This window comes from Lissotriton vulgaris, unplaced genomic scaffold (genome assembly GCF_964263255.1).
Source record: "Lissotriton vulgaris unplaced genomic scaffold, aLisVul1.2 SCAFFOLD_262, whole genome shotgun sequence".
Taxonomy (NCBI): Eukaryota; Metazoa; Chordata; class Amphibia; order Caudata; family Salamandridae; genus Lissotriton; species Lissotriton vulgaris.
This window is the reverse complement of record NW_028253771.1, coordinates 782222-804028: the sequence shown is the minus strand read 5'-3', so window position 1 is coordinate 804028 and position 21807 is coordinate 782222. Positions and strand designations below refer to the sequence as shown.

Here is a 21807-nt window from a genome sequence, read left to right as displayed (position 1 = left end):
TTAACTGTTAGATTTGACATGAACTACAAAGCGGCCATGGAAAAAAAATACCAAAAGACCTTTCTTCTCTCAGACTATTTAACATGCTTTGCCAATGTAAAACTTTCTCTATTTTTTGGCGTCTTTCTTTAAGCTCAAAGGAGTCACTTAAGTAACCTCTTCATGCATTTTAATCTACTGTGCTCATCTGAAACACCTCCCATCCGACATAAAGAGCCACATGCAACAGGAAATCGGATACAAGAAAGATAAGAGGTTCACGGAATCGATCTTGTGTCCCAGGCAATGCATTGCCAAGCTCAAATGATTTCTGTAAAGACCACATGAATCTTATGTTGGCAAATATAATGTTGGGAAATGGGTTACTGGTTGAGGGGGTTAAAACCCTACTCATGCAGCAACCACAATCACCCATGCAACCCCCAAATTAACCTGTCTAACGCTCTAGAGGTACTGTTGGTGACCTCAGAGTGATGGCCTCTGGGTATCGTGTGGAGTGGCCAACCAAGAGCAGCATAAACCTCTTGCCTAAAGCGGTCTTGTGTACAAGGGAACAACAATATTGATGCCCACTCTTTCAAAGAGAGTGCCAATGACAGGCAAGGGAACCAGGGTAGCTTTCAACTTTTACTCTGCTTTTCCGACCGGCTGGCAGGTTGGACAATTCCTACAGATTGTATCCCAGTCTTTCTTCATCTGGGCCCAGTAGAAGTGGGGGCTTCCAATAAATCCCTTGATGGTTTCCACTGTGTCCTTGAAAGGGTACTTCTTAACAGTCTTTGCCTCTGTGCTTTCACACAGACTCTTTTTGCGCATGACACTCTTCCTTTGTTTTACATACTCAACCCGGGGGACTAAGAGTGCCTCCTACCATCTGTTTCACGATATTTAGTAGCGCACAGCTGCGAGAGTTTTTCAAATTAGGTACATTTCAGTAAAACCTTTCCGTTGTGGACCTCTAACCCTTCAAAAATGGCCAATGTAGGGCTCACATTTTCTGATGCAGAAGTGGACGAATTACTAGCAGATCCCAATATCTTTGCGGATCCTGCAATATCCCAAACTATCTCCCATACCTGAATGGGAGAAACTCACTGAACAAAAAAAGAGAGCGGATAAGGACTATTCTACATGTGACAATACTAAAACAATACCAGACTACAAATACGGCACCTAGGGGTTTGCTTGTCACTAATGCCCCAAGGATTTTTCTGAATGACGCCACATTCCGTAAGGAATGGGCCATGACGACATGGCACTGTACTCTAGACTGGCTTGTCTTAATTATTAAGACAGCCTTAAGACTATCAGAAGCCTTAATGATAGAGATTCAACAGACAGAGGCACACTTTAAAACCACAATAACAGGCTACAAAAAATAGCTGGATGAGATCAACAAGGAGCTGGCTGACTACAAAGACTCTTTAATGTAGTCCAAAGTCACCAAATTTCAGAAAGATTTAAAGAAATTTGAATACAAGAAAGTGTATCCCTATTCGGATCCAGACTACACTGCACCGCGCAAAGATCTCAACAAATCTGTAGACTCAGACAGCAACTCCTCTAACAGCAGTACATCCAGTAACCAAAGCTAAAAACAAAAGGGTCGTAGAGGAGGCAGAGGTAGATCCAACTACTATAAACAACCAAGGTGGCCCACATTCGGGATTCCAGGCAATGGACAGCCCCCGCTATTCTTCCAACAACCACCACCCTTTAACATGATGGGTTGGAATCCCTACATGCAACCCCAATTCCCCCAAAACCAACACCAGATGCCTTTTTTAGAGCGAGGCGGGAGGGGCAGAGCAGGAGACGAGGCAACCGACAAGGCAATCAACAAGTCACATGGGAAACAAAGGACCCAGTAGGGAACCACACCAGGAGCAAAACCCCGACACCGGGAACAAGTGCCCAGGGAGTCTAATAACCAATCTCTCAAGAAAAATACTTAGCCCTATGGAAGCCAAGGTTTTAGAACTAGGCCTAGGTTTTGCTCCTACTGCCAGACCAGACAAATTCAAACTCCACTGCGATTTAGCGGAGTTTTTCAGAAAATTAAAACTTAAAGCATTCTTTGAGTCCAAACAAGACTCCAGTTATGATGCCCCTGTCTCTGATACCAACCAGAGGTTGAAATCAACCTTTATCCCACCCCCACATACAACTCCAGCAGAGATTACAGCTTTTGAACAGGCTGTGTTCAGCGATATGGAAACTCTACCAACACCTACACCCTTTAGGAATTTCTCTGCTGCAGAATACCAAGCCCTCACAAATCTGAAAAATGATAAAGGAATTACAATCAAGCCTGCGGACAAAGGGGGTGGTATTGTTATTCAGAACACCTCAGATTATGAAAAAGTCTGTATGGATCTCCTCAACAATGGAACCAATTACACTCTTCTCACTGAAGACTCTACCCCAGAATTGAGAACACTGATCCATAATTTAGTAAAAGAAGCAGAAGAAAACTGATATATCTCAAAGAATGAGGCATCCTTTCTAATGGCAGGCGGCAGCACAATTCCATACTTTTATACTCTGCCGAAAACTCATAAAAACAAAACTCCACCACCAGGGAGACCCATAGTGTCAGGGATTGGATCCCTGCTGGAACCCTTGTCAACCTTCTGTGACCATTACCTAAAAACTTTGATACAAAAGAGTACCACATACCTCAAAGACACCAAGAACTTGCTACAATTGCTCGAACAAGTCACTTTTGAAGAAAACTGTCACTCTTGTAACGCTAGACATCGAGAGTTTATACACAAGTATCCCCCCCAAGACGAAACTTTAAAAGTTCTAGCCACAGCTCTAGACTATCGTCTGGGAATACCAAACACCAAAATCCTTCATACTCCAATGTGCGACGATAGCCCTTAAAGAAAACTACTTTGAACACAAGGGCAAACTATACCTGCAAACTACTGGAACTTCGATGGGCAGCACATTTGCTCCCAGCGTAGCAGGCTTGTATGTCTATGACTTTGAATCCAGACATATTATACCATCTGACAACCCCTTTTCCTCCTCCATAGGATTATGGAGGAGGTATATTGGCGACATCCTCCTAATTTGGAAGGGCAGTCAAACATCCTTGGAGCATTTTCTGAACTGGATAGACACCCTGGATACCCATCTTAAATTTACGCACAGTTACAGTAAAAAATAAGTCATTTTTTGGGACGTGGAAATCTGGGTGAGTGGCACATCCTTGACCACAAAAACACATTACAAACCCACAGCAAAGAACAACCTCTTGGAATTTAAGCTTCCATCCTAGACCACTTAGGGAGAACCTTCCCTACGGTCAATATCTCAGAATACGCAGGAACTGCAGCAGTGTCACTGATTACAAGAGCCAGGGAGCAGATCTAACACAGACTAAAATCAAGAGGTTATCCGACAAAAATACTGAAAAGGGCAACAAACGGGCCAGAAATCAACCACGTGAGGCCCTTTTAGAGGATACCATCAAGGAAGCTGCAGAAATACCATTAACATGTGTCACCACATACAGCAGCCTTTCAAACCAGATGAAAAAATCTGTGAACAAACATTGGAGTATAATCAGGACCAACAGAAAAAACTGGCAAAAACCACTCTTCTCCTTTAAAAAAAGCTACCAGCCTCAAGGACACCCTTGTTAATACACAACCCAAGATTGACAAACCAGACCACCACAACTCTGGATCAATTACCAATGCATGGGGCCTTTCACCAATAGTAGGGCACTATCCATGCTCCAATTGTAGCGTGTGTCATTTGACGACACACACAAAAGAACTTCACTTGGAACCAGGGAAAACTTGGATTCAAAAGAAACACACAAATTGTAATTCAATGAACGTCATATCTCATCACCTGCGGGAAAAGATCTGTTGGAATGACTACTCGAAAAGTCAAACAGCGTATCTGCGAACATCGCAGCAATATCAGATGCCGAAAAGTGACAAAACTGAGTGAGCACTTCATCCAACACAACCATACACCCAATGATCTAAGATTGACTATCATAGAACATATCGACTCAGCAACAAACGCTGCCAGCATATTATTTGAGAAAGAACAACGCTGGGTGTATAGACTGGGCACACATCTAGATGGCCTCAATGACCAGATCCCTTGGTCCACAGTACTGAAACGCTGACCTCCCCCTCATGTACAGAGACCACCAAAAACCTTCCTCCAAGGAAACTAACTGCCTATGATGAGAGTTGGGGTTTAGTTCCAGCTCCCCGCCCCTACACATGCAGTATTGTATATTTTGCAGTCATACCCAGTGGTTACAGTGACTAACATTAAGCGCTGCCACGCTTATCACTCCCACCTTCCACTGGATCCATGTCCTTTGCTCGAATAACACCCTTTTCTCTTTTTGTAAAGTTTTTTATTCTAATTCATCCTTTTCATTTAAAGCACATACGGCACTAATAAATTTATTGCTGCCGTTTATCCTGCCTATAGTCTAAATCTAACCCAATAGACAATGAGTCTTTTCCGGGGATTCTGGCTCTAGCAATTCACTGATTTGCTTACTCATTTGGATGGTCCAAGCCTCGCCCCAATTCGGCACCGTGATTGGGCCACAAACGAGCTTGTTTCTCAAGCCTCGTTTTGATGGCGGCCCGCTGATGGGCTGCCCCACGTCTCACGTAACCCGGCCCCCACCGGCACTTCACATTAGCTTTCTCGGTGCTTCGACCCACATCCATGGGGTCCGGAGCAGGAGAAGCTAGGTGCCGAGCGGGTGCTAGGCGTTGCGGGCGTAAGGATCCTTCGCATCACTAATCATGAGCTAAGTAAATGTTCTGTTTGTCACGATTTGTTTGGTGCGTACATATACGAAGCTTTCCTTTACCTACAGGGTGTGCCACAAGTGAGATCTTCAAACCCTACACTTGTGTTACACTAATTCCTCTAGGAATTAGCACTTCTGGCCGTATAGAAATGACTCATTGATCGCTATCCATGAGTGCTCTGTCCAGCGGCTTGTATACCTTTCGCCATAGTGCATGCCCACACGCCTGTAATGCCGTCTTTGGCAACCATACAGCGCTTCTGGCACTAAAATAGACGTATGGCACAAGATCTACCTCCAGACCAACTCACAGCATTCTTAAACGCAGAGACTGTCCTGACAATCATCTTCCTAATGATCGAGCATTAAGTATATGTTTTGTCTTATATGTATGTTTGTTTCTTTATTCCAGAATACACAGGTTCCTCTGAGTGGAGGTAATTCCCACGACATGTGGTTTGTGTTTTCTTGCACTTTTTTACACATAGAGCAATTTTTTTACTTTCACGTCCTCTGGTTAGGGTGGGCCTTAGCGCGCCCATACCGCCGAGGTACACGCTACACTGTCCTGACGAATGCCCATGTAATTCTAACACTTAAGGGCAGAAACATGTTGACCCCACTTTAAGTGGAAACTCCCATCATAATTTGTGGTAGTTCCCACACATGAGGGTATTTTAATCTTTTTCCACGTGCACCACATATTTTTAAACACTCTGGTCCTGACGAAGCGCCAACGACCCTTAAGGCGACACAGGCGCGAAACATGTTGACCTATGTCTAGACCCTGGCATAGCATGCCCTTGGGGCTAGATTTTATTTATTCAGCAACTTAGACTGCTTTGGGTACAATTTACAAACATTCGCTGCATGGTTACCCATTATGTACTTTACACAATATTTGCACGCACTTCTTTTCACCCTCACATGACCCCTTACCCCGCACACCCGCATGCACCATCCGGCAGTCCTAAAAAGATCTCCGACAAAGAGTCCCTTCGGGGGCCCGTAGGGAATTGCAGCGCCGGCCCTACGAGGAGCAACTGCCCGATGATGAAGCATGACACCTCTCGAGGTGTGTGAGGGCAACAGAGGACACTAAATGTTTTCCCTGTTCACTGTGGGTCACTTTACCTAGGAATCCTATTTCTCTTTCTTTCTTGGTTTTCAAATATGGGTGACTTTTTGCACCCGCATACATAGGTGACTTTTTGCACCTCGTATTAGGAACAGTGTCCTCTTTGTTGTAAGCAGTTCCCACACATACCTTTTAACTATGTCTAAACGGACCATTGAATAAAATCTTTTTGGTTGGTACAGTTTCAGACATTTTTAACATCACTTTTCACATCACTGTCACAAAATCCAGCTCCGCAGTAATCTGGCGTTGTAGCACAACAGGGAGGCATTCGGCTTCTCCTGGTGGGCCAGATGACGAAGCATGTCACCAACCATGTTGGTGAGTGAGGGCTTCCAATAAATCCCTTGATGGTTTTCACTGTGTCCTTGAAAGGGGACTTCTTTACAGTCTTTGCCTCTGTGCTTTCACACAGACTCTTTTTGCGCATGACACTTCCTTTGTTTTACATACCTGGGGGACTAAGAGTGCCTCCTACCCTCTCTCTGTTTCATGATTCTCAGGGATAGGTCATGAGCTATTCCCAGTTGGAAGTCCCTGTAACACTGGGGGACCACCAGCATAAAGGATGCCCGGGGTCCAGGAACCTTAGGCTCACTGTATAGGAAGTCATTCTCCAACTAGATAAGGTGCTCTCCAGAGTGATCACCTGCTGCCTGAGGCTCCGCTTGTAGTATCAAGCCCTCTACGGTTGGGCTCTATGTACGTGCCTTGCAGAATTCCTTCTTGGTCAGCCCATCATCAACTTGCCATCCAGCAAGCTCAGGCAGGTTTTTAAGGGGGGCAATATCCCCCACAGTAGGTTCAGTGGTGGCTTCCTCAGGAGCCCCGTCAACCTAGACCATGAGAACTCCAGGCGCCGGTTTCCCAAGTCCCCAGCCCTTCCTCCTCTTGGCAGCTGCCGGGGCAATTTATTTAGGCTTCCTTTACTCAACTCTTGGGCACCAATGAACCGTGTGGACATACAGACCAACTCAGGCAAATCTAACATCTGGAGGTCTGGCCAGAGATCCACATCCTTCCATACAGTGTGCTCTAGGCCATTGTCAAACAGACAATTTACAGCTACATTTAGAGAACCTGAGCCCCCCCCCCTCACTCAAAGGGAACCATAGCCATTGGGCAGGGTCTCTAATGGTTGTCTGCGGCTATTACTTGGTGGAATGTACCAGGTATGACCTGCTCTGAGGACAGCAGATAATACTAGACAATAGCCATATTGGCTCTGGTGTCTCTCAGAACCCCCACCCTGTGTCCATTGATGCATTTAACAAACAGGATTGTGGAACCATCTCACTATCCCGTAGGGACCCTCCTCCCCAAGCGCCACACTCAGAAGCCAAGGTGTCTTCCCAAACGTGGGCGGGGGGGGAAGTGCCCTCTTGCTACATTTGGTGTCTCCCTTGGAATGCCCATACTTGTAGCACTCACTACTCTGAGGGATGGACCTTTCTGCCTGTTTATCAGAGAACCCTTTATTCCTTGGCACATATTGGGATTGGTTACTTTGGGGGGCTTTACAAAACTCCATCTAAGTTTTTATCCCCCTCTTCTTTCTGGTGGGGCCCCAGACCACCATTCTTTGTACCCCCCCTTTTTTCTCTGCCCCCCCCCCCCCCAGATAGCTTCTCAACCCTGGTGCAGAGCCAGTGGTCCACATCCTTAGCAAGCCCCCGGGGGTCATTGAGTTACCTATCAATCAGTTGTTGACGCAGCTCTGGAAAACAATTACTGAACATGTACTTTTTGATTGATTTAAAAATGTATTCGATTACTGTTCAATAATCGTGAAAGTACATGCTAGAAGGCAAAAACACTAATCTTAGAATAAACATACAATCAAATAAATTTTTTATAAAAAAGATAAACACTAAAACAAGAAACATCTAAACCTCCCAGTTCAAGCACTTCAATCAGTTTACATCTTGATTAAGTACACTATTTATCACTTCAAGGCTGCATGCAGATGCAGAGCATCAAGAAGGACCCACAGCAGTTGTAACATGTGCTCTTTTGAAAACAGATATACAGCTCTTTGTAACACATCACTGCCCTTCATGCATCCATCCATCCAGTGCCTTGCAAAAAGATTTCATGAAATCCACCCTGGACTGCTGGGGCAAGTTTTGGCTTTCCTTAAACATATGCATGTACTTGTTTTGGGTGACAATACTTTGACAAGGGTGTCCTTCATTGGTGGGTTGTGGGGGGGGGGCGGGTTTACCTCATCCTGTCTGCCTTCTCTAGGTTCACTTTGTCTATGCCTTGAGAGGCTAGCCCTGCAATCCTCCACAGGGACCCTATGTAGCTCCAGGGTAACTGTTAGATTTGGGGGTCTCCAGTTGGCACAGGTAGGTACTTGTGACAAATAGGGAACCTTGCCTCTAGTCATGTTAAGGTGATAACACTCCTAAAAAACCCCTGCTCATCCCCTTGGTAGCTTGGCACGAGCAGACATGCTTATCTCAGAGGCAGTGTGTACAGCATTTGTGACCACCTACAGTAACCCAGTGACAACACTACAGATGGACACCACACAAGGTTCTTGTATAAAAAAATAAGTATACTTTATATAGAGTTACCACAAGACCATAAACAACAAAAATGCACAATACTATTACTTTAAGATGGTAGATTTAGCTTAGCTCAGTTCTTAAGATGCAACACTTTGAGTCAATGAACCTTATGATGCATTGCGCTTCCACGACAAGCAATGTCGCAGCGAGTAAAATGCGGCAAGGTTCAGAAATGCGACGGCAGCAGCAGTGACACGCTTCAATCTCGTTTTGTCACGCTTCCAGTTTCTTGCGACACGCTATTCCTCTGAAGGCCCAAAACAGCAGCAGGCACTTCCACATGAACTCTGGGGAGCTGGGGGGTGAAGTCTGTTGTCCCTGAGACTTCAGCAGGAGGCAAGCTCTTTTCCAAGCCCTAGGGGATTCTTCACAAGTTGAAAGCAAAGTACACAAAGTTCTCCTTCCTTTGGCAGTAAGGCAACCACTGCAGGCCAACTCCTTAAAAAATGCGACTGCAGCAGCTCCAACGGCCGCGCGCTTCTCGTGGATGCAAGGCGCTTTCCTCAATGCGGTGCAATGAGACAGTTCCAGCAGCGACACCCTTGTTCAGAAGTACGATGGCAGATACAGCGACGGTGACATGCTCCGACCTCTTTGCGAGACTCTTCTCTCGATGCAGTGCAGTGAGAAACCACCAGGGGAGACACCTTTGTTCAGAAGTGCGACAGCAGGCAGCAGCGACAGCGACACACTTACTCTTCGTTGTGGCGCACTTCTCTCGATGCGGTGCAGAGCGACACCAGCGGCGACACCCTTGTTCAGAAATGCGACAGCAGCAGCAGTGATGGCAACACGCTTCGATCTCATTGCGTCACTCTTCCAGCTCCTTGCGACACGCAGTTCCTCAGAAGGCCCAAAACAGCAGCAGGCACTTCCACAAAAAGTCTGGGGAGCTGGGGGGTGAAGTCTGTTGTTCCTGAGACTTCAGGAGGCAAGCTCTTTTTCAAGCCTTTGGAGATCCTTCACAAGTTGAAAGCAAAGTACACAACGTTCCTTTCTCTTTCCTTTGGCAGTAAGGCAACCACTGCAGGCCAATCCCCCCAATCCGCACATCAGCTTGGGAGTAGTCTCTCCTCAGTTTCTTCAGGTTCCTCTCCTCAGTAAAGGTTTCTTCTTGTAGTCCTAAAGTGATCTAAATTCTTGGGATCAACGTCCCAATATTTATACCCCAAAATACTTTGCTCTGAGGGGAGAGGGGCCTGTGCCCAGTCCAAACCAGTTCTGAAGCACCCCGTTTACCAGACTTCTCCTTTCCTTTCACATTGCAGGGCAGAAACATCAGACACCCCACAGGAGGTGGAGCCAGCATTGTGGAAGGCAAGTACATTCCTGGAGCACTTTGTTGACAGGACTCTCTTCTTTCAGTGTGCAGGGCAGAGACATCAGCCGCTCCCCAGGAGGTGGAGCCGGCATTGTGGAAGGCAGACACAGCTCTATTCAATGTTCAGGTGCAACTTCTCCCTCCCATCTAGATGCAGATCTCTCTATTCACCACAGGGCTGACTCATCCCATCTCTTGGAATCCCCCAGCCCTGTCACTCACAAATCGAGACAAAGGAATACACAACCTAGCAGTGGCAGGCTTGAAAGGTTAGGCAAGCAAATACCTACTTTCTAAAAGGTGTATTTGCAAACACAGAATATTAAAACCAACTTCACATAAGATGTATTTTATTATTCTGAGTTCAGGCATACTAAACTCGAATTTCTACCATGTTCTCCAAGTCAGTTAGGATTATAAAATGTAACAATTCTAACTGCCAATTCTGGCCTATGGAGAACAGGTAGCCTTGCAATAGTGAAAAACCAAAATGTCTGTAATTCACTGTTAGGACATGCCACACACATCAGGGCTTGTCCTACCTTATACTTACAATGCACCCTGCCCTTGGGCCTACTATAGGGGTGACTGATATGAAGAAAAGGGAAGATTTAGGGACTGGCAAGTGGGTTCACTTGCCCAGACAGCACTGTGGCACTGGACAGCAGTGGCACAGTGCCCAAATCATCTAACACCAGCAAAAGCACATGAGGCAACAGCAAAAATGGAAGGGAGACCCACACCAATGGTGCCAGGTCTTACAGTAACCCTATAGGCTTCAAAACACTTGCCGATGTCATCTCCCATAACGAAGTTGGGTACCATATCCTTTGGAATATGGACCCTCTTGTCTCAAGAGGGCACTGTAGGCATGCTGCCATCATTATTTCTGGACTCTGCCCGCCTGGCTTTGAGGTCCAGCTCTTGGAGGTTCCTTTCATGAGCCAATCACTCCAAAACGTGTTTCATCTCCATGGCCAGTTTAGTTTCCTCCATCTTGAGCTTGGCCATCTACAGCTGAAACTTCCTCTGCCTTTGTCCACCAGCTCCTCTGGGGGCAGGTCTTTTGAAGACACTCCATTCTGACAGGGAGCTGCAGTTCACGAGATAAGATATACCCCTCCCCCTGAGTGCTACATCTCAGTCCTTACATCTTGTACCTGCTCCTCCATATCATTCTCATCCTCTGTTTCCAGCGCTTGGTGAGCATCCACCCTGGCCTTCAAATCCTTTTGGAGTTCTAGTTTCCTGGTATTTCTCCTATCTGGAAGTCCCCTCCTCTTACAGAACTCTGAGTTCAGCCCCAGTGTAGACATCTATGTTGGCATGCTCATCCTCCATTCTTGCAGGGATGCTCATAGGCACAGACAGCCAGGTAGAATGAGAGTAAATTTGAAATAAGCAAAAGACAGTTAAGCAGAATTTAAACCTCGAATTGGAATCAACTTCTTTATCTGGGATTTTAGTGTAACAATATCACTGTATGGCACTTCATAAACACAAGTCCAAATCTCACCGCTGAACACCAATGCTGGTAATTGGTTTACTGTTTGAGGGCGAAATCCTACTCTAGCAGAAACCATAATCTTTGTAATGGTGAAATACAAGCAAATCCCATATTACCCTGTGCTTAACCCTCTGGTAGCTTGGCACAAAGCATTCAGGCTTAACTTAGAGACAGTAATAAAATGACAATACAACACAAGAAAAAGCTCACACCAGTTTAGAATACAGAAAAATATAATCAAATATTTGAAACCAAAATTACAAAAATCGAATCATTAGAACTATGGATATGCAGTTTCAAAGTTTTAAGTGGAAGTAGTGCCTAGAGGCACAAAGCACCAACTGTGGTTATGTGGTAACCCAAGACCGGTACATAGTCACAAGTTCAGGCTGGCTGCGATGGAGCACAGGCCAGACAGAGGGATGAAGTTAGGCCAGCTTTGCAAAGAACCTTAAATCCTGGATGCAGAGCTTTGCAAGATCCTGTGTCGAGGTTGCGTAATGTAGTGGCGGTTCCGAGGTGCTGCAGAGCGATTTGTGTCTTGTGACCTAACCTCCTGGTGATTACGGAGGACCTAGGATTATGACTATTTGTTTCTACTTGAAAGTCCGTGGTACGGACACACCTTACTCACGATTTACACCCTGACGAAGTTCCAATTGGAATGAAACGCGTTGGCTGAGGTCCTCAGTTTTAAATGGAATAATAAAGGATATGTTTTTGGAATACATTGGAAGCTAATTGATTTCATTATGGTGCACCATCCTTCTGAACTGTAGGTGTCTGGTATTTTGGTGGAGGGTCAGGCGTTTGCTTATGTATACTGGTCCTTCGTTGTGCAGGCCTTTCTTTGCATGGGTCAATATCATTAACTGATATCCCATCGGGATCTGAAACCAGCGTAGTTGTGGATTCATCTTGGTAGGTCGAAAATTAGTCTTGACGCATGGCTCTGGTGGTGGAGGGGTGTTTTAAAAGTGAGACTAGCGGGCTGATGCCCGGCCCAAGTCTCCCTCCCCTTTAACCACCATTTTCAAGCATGTTCATAGTGCTCCTACCTCCATCTAGCGATACTTACATCCAGGGTGCCCGGACCTCCTTCCAACACCACACACACAATGGGGATCTTCATGTCCTCCCCTAGAACAGAAACATTATTGTTACTGAATGAAACACAAAGCCAATCATGGAAAAAATACACAACAAAACCTGCCTACGCAAGAAGAAATGCATTACAGTAAGAAACCAACATTACAATAGAGAAAAGACATCGATAGTGAATAAAAAAATAGAGCTAGCCATAAAACAGAAAAACAAACTGTTAGATAAAATACAAAACCACCCCTGCAATAATAAATGCATTACTGTGGTATTAAAATGCCCCTAAAACATGGTCATAGAATGAAAGAAAAAAAGGTGCGACACCGCTGAGTTTTCCTTTGTTCTGGTGCTAAACAAAGCTGCCTAGCGCCAACAAAGACCTTTGCGCCACAGTACAAGGGTGCCTGTGTTGCAGGGATGATTCCCTGTAATGCAGGTATCCTTGCACCATGGTGCAGGAGTACCTGTGTTGAAGGGATGATTCCCTGTAATGCAGGTATCCTTGCACCATGGTGCAGGGGTACCTGTGTTGCAGGGATGATTCCCTGTAATGCAGGTATCCTTACACCATGGTGCAAGGGTGCCTGTGTTGCAGGGATGATTCCCTGTAATGCAGGTATCCTTGCACCATGGTGCAAGGGTGTCTGTGTTGCAGGGAATGATTGTTTATGTGCAGGAAGGGACACCTTCCTGCACAAACAATCTTTAACACCTTGGATGCTAGGGAGATTACCCTGCTGTGCTGGGCCCTAATGTTAGTGGCCATGATCATGACTAGCTCAGCTCGTCATGAGCACAGCTCCACTGTGCCTCATGACGAGCTGAGCTCGTCATGAGCATGGAAGGGGTTAAAGGCAATTTGCTCCCATTTGTGCTGCAGAACGCAGCACATATAGAAAGAGCAAAAATGAGGAGAAATAAAAGTACATGCCAATCTAACACCTGCTTTTCAGTGGTGTTATTTTTTTTGGTGCTGCCTCAGGTTTACAGATCTTTGAAAATCTGGGGCAGCATCAAAAAGGAATGGGCATTACGGTGCACCGTCCACAGCAATACCAACTGCATGCCCCTTTGCTGCAGATACCTGCGGGAACGGGGACGATATTTTCACTGGAAATATGGAGCAGGGCGTTGTGCCTCTGGAGTGTCCGAAAAAGCAACGTGGTTGGTGATACAAACCCCTTGTAGATATGCCCCCAAGTTACTTAATCAGCTGGAGACAGAAGAGCAACCTCTCAACTGTCGGAGACTGCCGTTCATTAGTTATAAGCATCAGAGCGATTCTCTACAGCACTAGGTTATCCTGGTTTACCTACATTCATGTGTACCTGTCTACTTAACTGTTCTGTCTGTCTACATTAATCCATTTTTCTATTTATCCTGGAACTTTGAGCTTTGAAGGACAAGGACTCTTGAGGGACAGGGATCAGGGAAAAAGAGAACTGCAGAGACAACACTTACTTTGTTGCTGCATTTGAAAAATGACTGCTGCTTCGGAAACAGAGGACCTTGTCCCAAGTTGGAAGCACTTTGCTGAGGATTTCAGTATCGTGCTCATTATTCAGGAGGAATTCAACACTCTGGTCTGTGGACTAAGTATTAAGGGGCAGATTTACAAGCCCCCTGTGACAACTTTATGCCGCTGTTGTGTCCTTTCTGTGACGCAGTGGAATCGTAAACAATGCACCACGATGCAACATATTGACAAGGGATGCATTTAGTGAGATGCGTCACATTGTAAAGCACTGCGCTACATTGTACCTGCATCAGGTAGAATGTACGCAGGGTGGGCTTTCCATCGCAAGGAAGCCTCGTTAAAAGGGACGCAGTGAAATCTACAAGATCTCACGGAGTTACTTTTACGGCACCATTGTGTCAAAACGTTGCGCCTGATTGAAGCAGGTGTAAGGAGTGAGCAGCATGAGGGGAATAGGAATTCATGACCATTGCTGGAGTTGCGTTGTGCTTATGACAACGCCAGCAATGCGCTGCCTTTCCGCCAAACGATGCATCACGCATAGGTCTATTTTTGTGGCACGGTGCACTGCATTGTAAATGTGACACATCCATGGTGGCGCGGGGCTTTTTTCCGTCATGCAATATAGTTGAAGCATCTCTGCTAATATGCAGAGATGCACCAATTCTTTTAAATCTGCCTGTTACTTTCCACCTAATAAATATGATAATCGCCGCCATCTACATATTTGGTGGATCACACTGGGACTCGGACATACAATTTCATAACTTGTTGTGACATTTATGGCTTACCGCATATGACAAATGTTCTATAACAATAATCTATGGGTCATTACTCTTGGGCTGTGGTTGAAATCCCTCTAGATAGCCCTGAAGAAGTTATCTTGACAAAACTCATGTTGGTTCATTGCGATCACAAAATATTAGCAAATCAATTGGTCCCACTCTGTGCATACTGAGTATGTGGACACTTATTTAATGGTGTGTTGTAAATTGTAATTCAGTGTTCATATAAAAACTTTATATTTTTCTAATTAAATGTATTTTTCTAATTAAATGTACATTATTTTCTGTCCAAAGCTGGTGTGTGCTCCAGACGAGATCGGATTCATATGTTTGAGATTTGTTTAGCTATCACCTTATTTACAATTCTTGGTAGCAAGGGTGTAGTCTGTTGTAGCACCAGATGGAATTTAAATTTGGTCCCATGTAACATTGACCACTACTACTGAGGATTGTGCTGTTATTTTCCACTGCTATCAATCAAAAACAACTAAAGAGTATCTTAAACTGTAAAATACATAGAGCTCGAAAGGAGAAACGGTGAGACAGACCGTCCACCGACACCCATCAGTGCACCATGCTATTTATTAGCTGTGTCAGAAAAAGGTAGTGAAATTATCAAGAGGAAAAAAGGAACCCTCAGGCACCCACACTGGGTAGGGAGCAGTTTATCTTCATCGGGTTCCTGTGGTTAGTACGTGTAAGAATACATCAAACCAAACAGAAAAGTACAAATTAAAATGAGTATAGATCACTCCCTCAACCAACACTTTTAATGGAGGGGTGATTCGAACTCCGTTAAAATCAGTGTGTGTAAATGGGCAAATAAGAGTTTAAGCAAATTTGAACTCCCTGTCCTAAAAATCGGTCGACATGTTTCAGCTATCTGGTCTTGTTCGACCCAGCATTCCTCAGGACCAGCAAATAAAAAAATAAAAAAACCTCACCCAGCACGGCAGTACACCCCCTAAAGTGTCTACTCACGGTGGATGGATGTTCAAATAAGACGCGTTTTTACCAACTTGTGTTCCTTGTGTTGGAAAAAGAGAGTGAGTGCAGAGTGACCGTGAGTGCAGAGTGAGTGCAGAGTGACCGTGAGTGCAGAGTGAGTGCAGAGTGACCGTGAGTGCAGAGTGAGTGCAGAGTGAGTGCAGAGTGAGTGCAGAGTGAGTGCAGAGTGAGTGCAGAGTGAGCGCAGAGTGAGTGCAGAGTGAGTGCGCAGAGTGAGTGCGCAGAGTGAGTGCGAGTGCGCAGAGTGAGTGCGAGTGCGCAGAGTGAGTGCGAGTGCGCAGAGTGACCGCGAGTGCGCAGAGTGACCGCGAGTGCGCAGAGTGAGTGCGAGTGCGCAGAGTGAGTGCGAGTGCGCAGAGTGAGTGCGAGTGCGCAGAGTGAGTGCGAGTGCGCAGAGTGAGTGCGAGTGCGCAGAGTGAGTGCGACTGCGCAGAGTGACCGCGACTGCGCAGAGTGACCGCGACTGCGCAGAGTGACCGCGACTGCGCAGAGTGACCGCGACTGCGCAGAGTGACCGCGACTGCGCAGAGTGACCGCGACTGCGCAGAGTGAGCGCGACTGCGCAGAGTGAGCGCGACTGCGCAGAGTGAGCGCGACTGCGCAGAGTGAGCGCGACTGCGCAGAGTGAGCGCGACTGCGCAGAGTGAGCGCGACTGCGCAGAGTGAGCGCGACTGCGCAGAGTGAGCGCGACTGCGCAGAGTGAGCGCGACTGCGCAGAGTGAGCGCGACTGCGCAGAGTGACCGTGAGCGCAGAGTGACCGTGAGCGCAGTGTGACCGTGAGCGCAGAGTGACCGTGAGCGCAGAGTGACCGTGAGCGCAGTGTGACCGTGAGCGCAGTGTGACCGTGAGCGCAGTGTGACCGTGAGCGCAGTGTGACCGTGAGCGCAGTGTGACCGTGAGCGCAGTGTGACCGTGAGTGCAGTGTGACCGTGAGTGCAGTGTGACCGTGAGTGCAGTGTGACCGTGAGTGCAGTGTGACCGCAGAGACAGTGTGTAAGGGTGCAGGGTGCACATTGTGTGAGTGTGCAGAATGAGTGTGCAGGATAAACAGTGTGTGACTATGCAGGGTGACATTGGGAGTGTGCGGGTGAGCAGTGTGTGGGTGAGCAGTGTGTGAATGTGTAGGGGCAGTGTGTGAGTGTGCCAAGTTACCAGGGTGGGACAAGGTGGAAAATTATGAAACATGTCACATTAAGTGAGTGAGCCATCCTTGGAATTGCCTAGAGATTGGGTAGAGCACAGGTAGCAGCAGACGGGGACCTTTCCAGTTCCTTCATAAATGGCTTGCTTATTAGCCATGTAGGTAAATAGCACACGAACGAGAAAACCCATTGTCAAACCATTTTTCCTGGTACCTACCTACACCTCTGGGTTGGGCTAGAGACTTCTGCACACCAAAAGAGGGATAATGACATATTGGAAGTGGGTAGAATAGAGCTTTCCGGACAGCTAGTTGTCACATTTCACAAGAAGTAGTCATCAGGAGGGAGGGTACCTGGTAGTCCATTGGATAGTAACCACGATCTCACCAGAGGGCATTTTCTGGGCATGAAAAGGGCATCCCTGGAACTCCGATCTCACTGGACTGAAGAGGACTGAAGGAGGATTACCCTGCTGTACCAAGGCCAGCCCAAGAGAGGTGCACTCCAGTTGGACAGCGCCTGCTACACCTTGAGTTAGCAAAGAAAAGGACTGTGCTTGATGTGCCCTACTGATAAGCCAACACCTGAGCCCATCCAGAAGTAAGACTGCAAGGGTCAGTTGGATGACCTCCTGTTTGTAGCTCAGGGTCACAAGAGCTAAGGTAGCCTGCTGGACGAGTTGGTAGCTGAGGTCTTCAGTTTGTTGCTCTTCGCCCACATTCAGACTAAAGGACCAAGACCTGATACTCTAAAGTTGCACCCAAATCTCTGGACTGGCAGAGCTGTTGGGGTGCAGATGGGTCACCCAGAAGTCAAGTTACCGCCAAAAGAAGTTAACTTCTAAATCTGCTGTACCGGGCAACTGGGAGCCCAATGGCGACTTGACTTGTGCCAAGCTTGAAAGGATTTGGAGTGGAGATGACCCCTGTGACTCAGATCACCTCACCAAGCTGTGGACCCAGTAGCACCCCCGATGACCGCAAGGCATCTTCAGCATTCTGTATCCATTGCACCAGGACTATTCCAAATAACTCAATGGCAAGGAGCTACTGATGATGGAATTGGCCTGGAGACTGCTTTTCTCATCAAGGTAATAGTTTCTGTGGACCTTGCTGGAACACCTGACTGGCTCCCTGCTAGAGCTGGTCACATAAAGTAACTAATTCAAATTCAAATTTATCTTTATTCGGTACTTAAAAAGATACCATTAAAGAACATGAAAATACATACATACAATAATTTTATAAACATATTTAAAAAATATTTTGAACAACATTTGTTAAAAATTGCAGTTAAAATAGATCTAAAAAACAGTGGGAGAAAGAGCGCTGGATCATTAGGAGACTCATACTGCCATTAATTCAGTATGTGTAGTAATGGTGTCGGCAGAGGTCTCCCTGGTATTCCTCAGTCTTATGGCAACCTTAATAAAACTTATTACACACAGAGTATATGGGTCTGGGGCTTTGTGCAGAAAAAGAAGTGCTGCTTTAGCATGTCTCAGTCTTTTATTTCGCAAAATCCTAACTAAAAACTTCCGTCTGGGCTCTCGATAAAAGGGACATAGTAAAACAAAGTGAAGGGTATCCTGCGGAGACCTAGTGTCGCAGCCGCAGGCACCCTTCAACTGAACGTGTGAATCCTGCGGGAACGGCCAATAAATGATGTAGGAGATTCAGTCGGAACCTAGTCATGTAGAATCTTTCCTGCACGTTGTACATTACCGCTAGGTATGGTTCCATTCCAGGCGTTGTAGTTAATAGTGAGCCATGGGCCACAACCGATGTTTTCCTATTTTCGACGTGGGCCCTTCTGGCTGTTGCCCATAAAATAAAAAGATTTTTAGCCAGGGTTTTATTCTGGGCGGTCATAGATTCCGGCTCAGAGAACAGATTCAAACAACCAATACACTCCATGGTGTCTTTTACATATTTGAGCCATGGAATCGGTCCCCCTCTATCCCGGCTCAGGCAATCCTTGATGATCTGTCTGCTGAAATCAGCCTCTGGGTTGGTCCATATCATAATCCAGGCCAGGATGGGTCAAACCATGATTCTGTCGTCAATGTATGGCTCGCCCAATTCAATGTATGGCTCGCCCCAAGTAACTATAAGTAACTTAATTCTGACTTGCCCAAGAGTCTCGGAAAAGTTTCTGTATCAAACTCATTGGAATGGTCAATGCTTTCAAGTAGTTACATAAAAAGTCTTGATTTACTATACTTGTAAATCCTGTAACTACGGAACCCTTCAGTCAATATTTTTCATTTCAGTTTCTAAAATTCCATAAAAATGTAATCCATTGTATACATTGGAGTTTGATTGCTTGAGTTTCTCATTTCTGTCATCATTTGTTTTGGAGCTGTTTAAATGTTTTGCACATATTCTTGTGTAAACCGGACTACTCAGATCCACACCCATCCAGAGTTGATCTATAGGTTTAACAGATGAAACCTGACTGGCCCTAAAGGGGTCACACAACCAGACCATAGAATACACCCCATTTCCTCACGTATTTTTCAACTTTTGACCGTTTCCTCTAACAGTTAACATGCATCTGAATGTTACAGAAATGAGTGCTGAGAGTTGGATGTTGAAAAGGAAATCTTGCTCACACCAGCACTAACGAGCACCTTCGGACTGAGAACGCAAACCAGCCCTGGCAATTAAGTCGGACCGGCCCGGAGGAGGTGGGGATGCTGGTGGGAAACACTGCTGCTCCTTTTGTTACAGGGTCCAATATTTCAGCACTGCTGCAGAACTGGCCCCCTGTACCAAAATCGTCCCCAGTCACTCCAAAACTGGGCTCCATCCTAAGCACGTATTGCTCAGTGGGTGGTGCACTGGCTGCAGTCCAATATTAAGGCTCTGGTTCGCACATTGACTGAATCCTTCGTACCAGGGTGCAGAATATCAAATACTGTTAACTAGAAAACTGTAGAAATGTGTCGCAGCAGCAGAAATCTGGTAGCTTTCAACCTCTGTCCCTGAATCTACACTTTATTCTGCCAGAGGGTGTCCAACTAGACAGTTGGAAGATCCTGGCCCCCTAACCACAGATTTAGGGCCAGATGTAGATAATCAGCATTGACAGATTCTAAAATACCGAATTCTACCGAGTCGGTATTTTAGAATCTGTAAATGCTATGTAGGTATCCAATCTGGAAATTGTACCGAATCTGTAAAATTCGGTAAATACGGAAATCAGTATTTACCGATTTGGTATTCCCCATTCATTCCTATGGGCCTACATATGAAAAGCCTGATTCCGGTAATTCGGAATTCGGTAATTTCGCCCATTACCGACCGGAATTAGGCTTCCTACATCTGGCCCTTAATGACTTGATATCCATTTAAGGTGAGGTAACTCAGTAGTCTATGCCCTGCTCTAGAGAACTATTGACTGATGGTATTTCTAAAGCGCACTAATTCCGAGGCGTCTTGGCGCTGTGTAAGATAACTAAGCATGAACTGACCGATGTTTTATTGGGTAAAAAGCCATGTCTTAATTTCCTTCATGAACAATCTCCGGTTGGGGATTTGTCTTAGCTGCTGCGATATAGAATTCCATAGCCTTGCGGCCAGATAGGAGAAGCCCTTACATCACCAACGTTGTCTTTTGATCTTGGAGAACGTTACCAGACCCTGCGTAGCAGACCTCAGAGAGCGAGTTATGTTATGTTGTAACAAATTTATATAGCGCACGTAGACCAATGTTTCATGGTGCTATTTTAAGCTGGTCGCATACCGAGGAAGGACTCATTGGCAGTTGGCAGGTATCTTGTGAATAGCTGTTGAAGATCAGAGGTCTCATCTCCAGACAGTGCCTTATGAACCAGGCAGAGTGCTTTAAAGTCCACCCTCCTCGGAACTGGGAGCCAGTGTAGCTGCCTGATGGGGCATGAGGTGGGATGGTACTTAAGCAGATTGAGAAGTAGTCTGGCTGCAGCGTTTTGTATTGATTGCAGCTTGGCCATTTGAGCACAGCCTGCTCCTAAATGGAGGGCGTTGCCATAGTCCATTCTAGAAAAGATGGTAGAAATTATGACGATTTTCCTAAGATGAAAAGGAATAAACGGCAGTATCTTTCTAAGCCGTTTGAGTGTGAAGAAGCAGGGTGAGACCATTTGATTTACCTGAGGCCTCCAGGACACGTCTTTATCGAATATTATGCCAAGGTTCCTCGCTTTGACCACTGGAACCAGACATGCTCCCGCTGATGTGGGCCACCACCTCTGATTCCAGATCGATGTTTTTTGGCCAAACTCGAGGACTTCCGTCTTTTCAGTGTTTAATTTCAGAAAATTCTGATTCATCCACTGCATGACTTCCGACATGCAGAGTGAAAAATCAGCTGACTTGGAATCCACCGAGTGGGAAACTGAGACAATCAGCTGAGTGTCATCAGCATAAGACACTAGCTTGAAGCCCTGATTCTTTATTAGCTTAGCCAAGGGGGTGACATAGATGTTGAACAAGGTGGGCGATAACGCCAAGCCCTGGGGAACTCCTCCTGGTAGGAAAAATGTATCTGAGTGATGGCCATTACAGAGAATAACTTGTTCTCTCAGATAGAAAGGAGGTGAGGAGGTCCAGCGCTAAGCCTGTGACACCCGCATCATGGAGCCGTTGGATAAGTACCTCATGATTTACGGTATCAAAGGCCGCTGTTAGGTCCAGCAGGACCAAGGTGACTCTGCCTCCCTCATCCATTCACTTTCGCATTTCATCGGCTGCCATCACTAGGGCGGTTTCCTTTGAATGTTTTGCACGGAAGCCATGTTGGGTATTATCGAGAATGTGGTTTGTCTCAAGATAAGCTGATCACTCCAGATTCATGACTATTCATAATGAATATATAGCAGGGTACAATCCCTGAGCTGAAGAGCAGGAGTCTCACTGACCAGGAGTGTCTCTCTGGCCCAGTCATCTAACATAACGCAT

The 21807-nt window shown here is 46.0% G+C and overlaps 1 protein-coding gene across 1 annotated transcript in view; it reads right to left on the bottom strand.

Annotated features, from left to right (window-relative positions):
* LOC147660770 (transient receptor potential cation channel subfamily M member 2-like) overlaps positions 1-21807 on the bottom strand; it is a 979384-nt gene that overhangs the window by 861663 nt on the left and 95914 nt on the right. The window contains exon 8 of the mRNA XM_086951478.1: positions 12428-12489. Coding sequence (XP_086807604.1) covers positions 12428-12489 — 62 coding nt within the window. The remainder of the gene's footprint in view (positions 1-12427; positions 12490-21807) is intronic.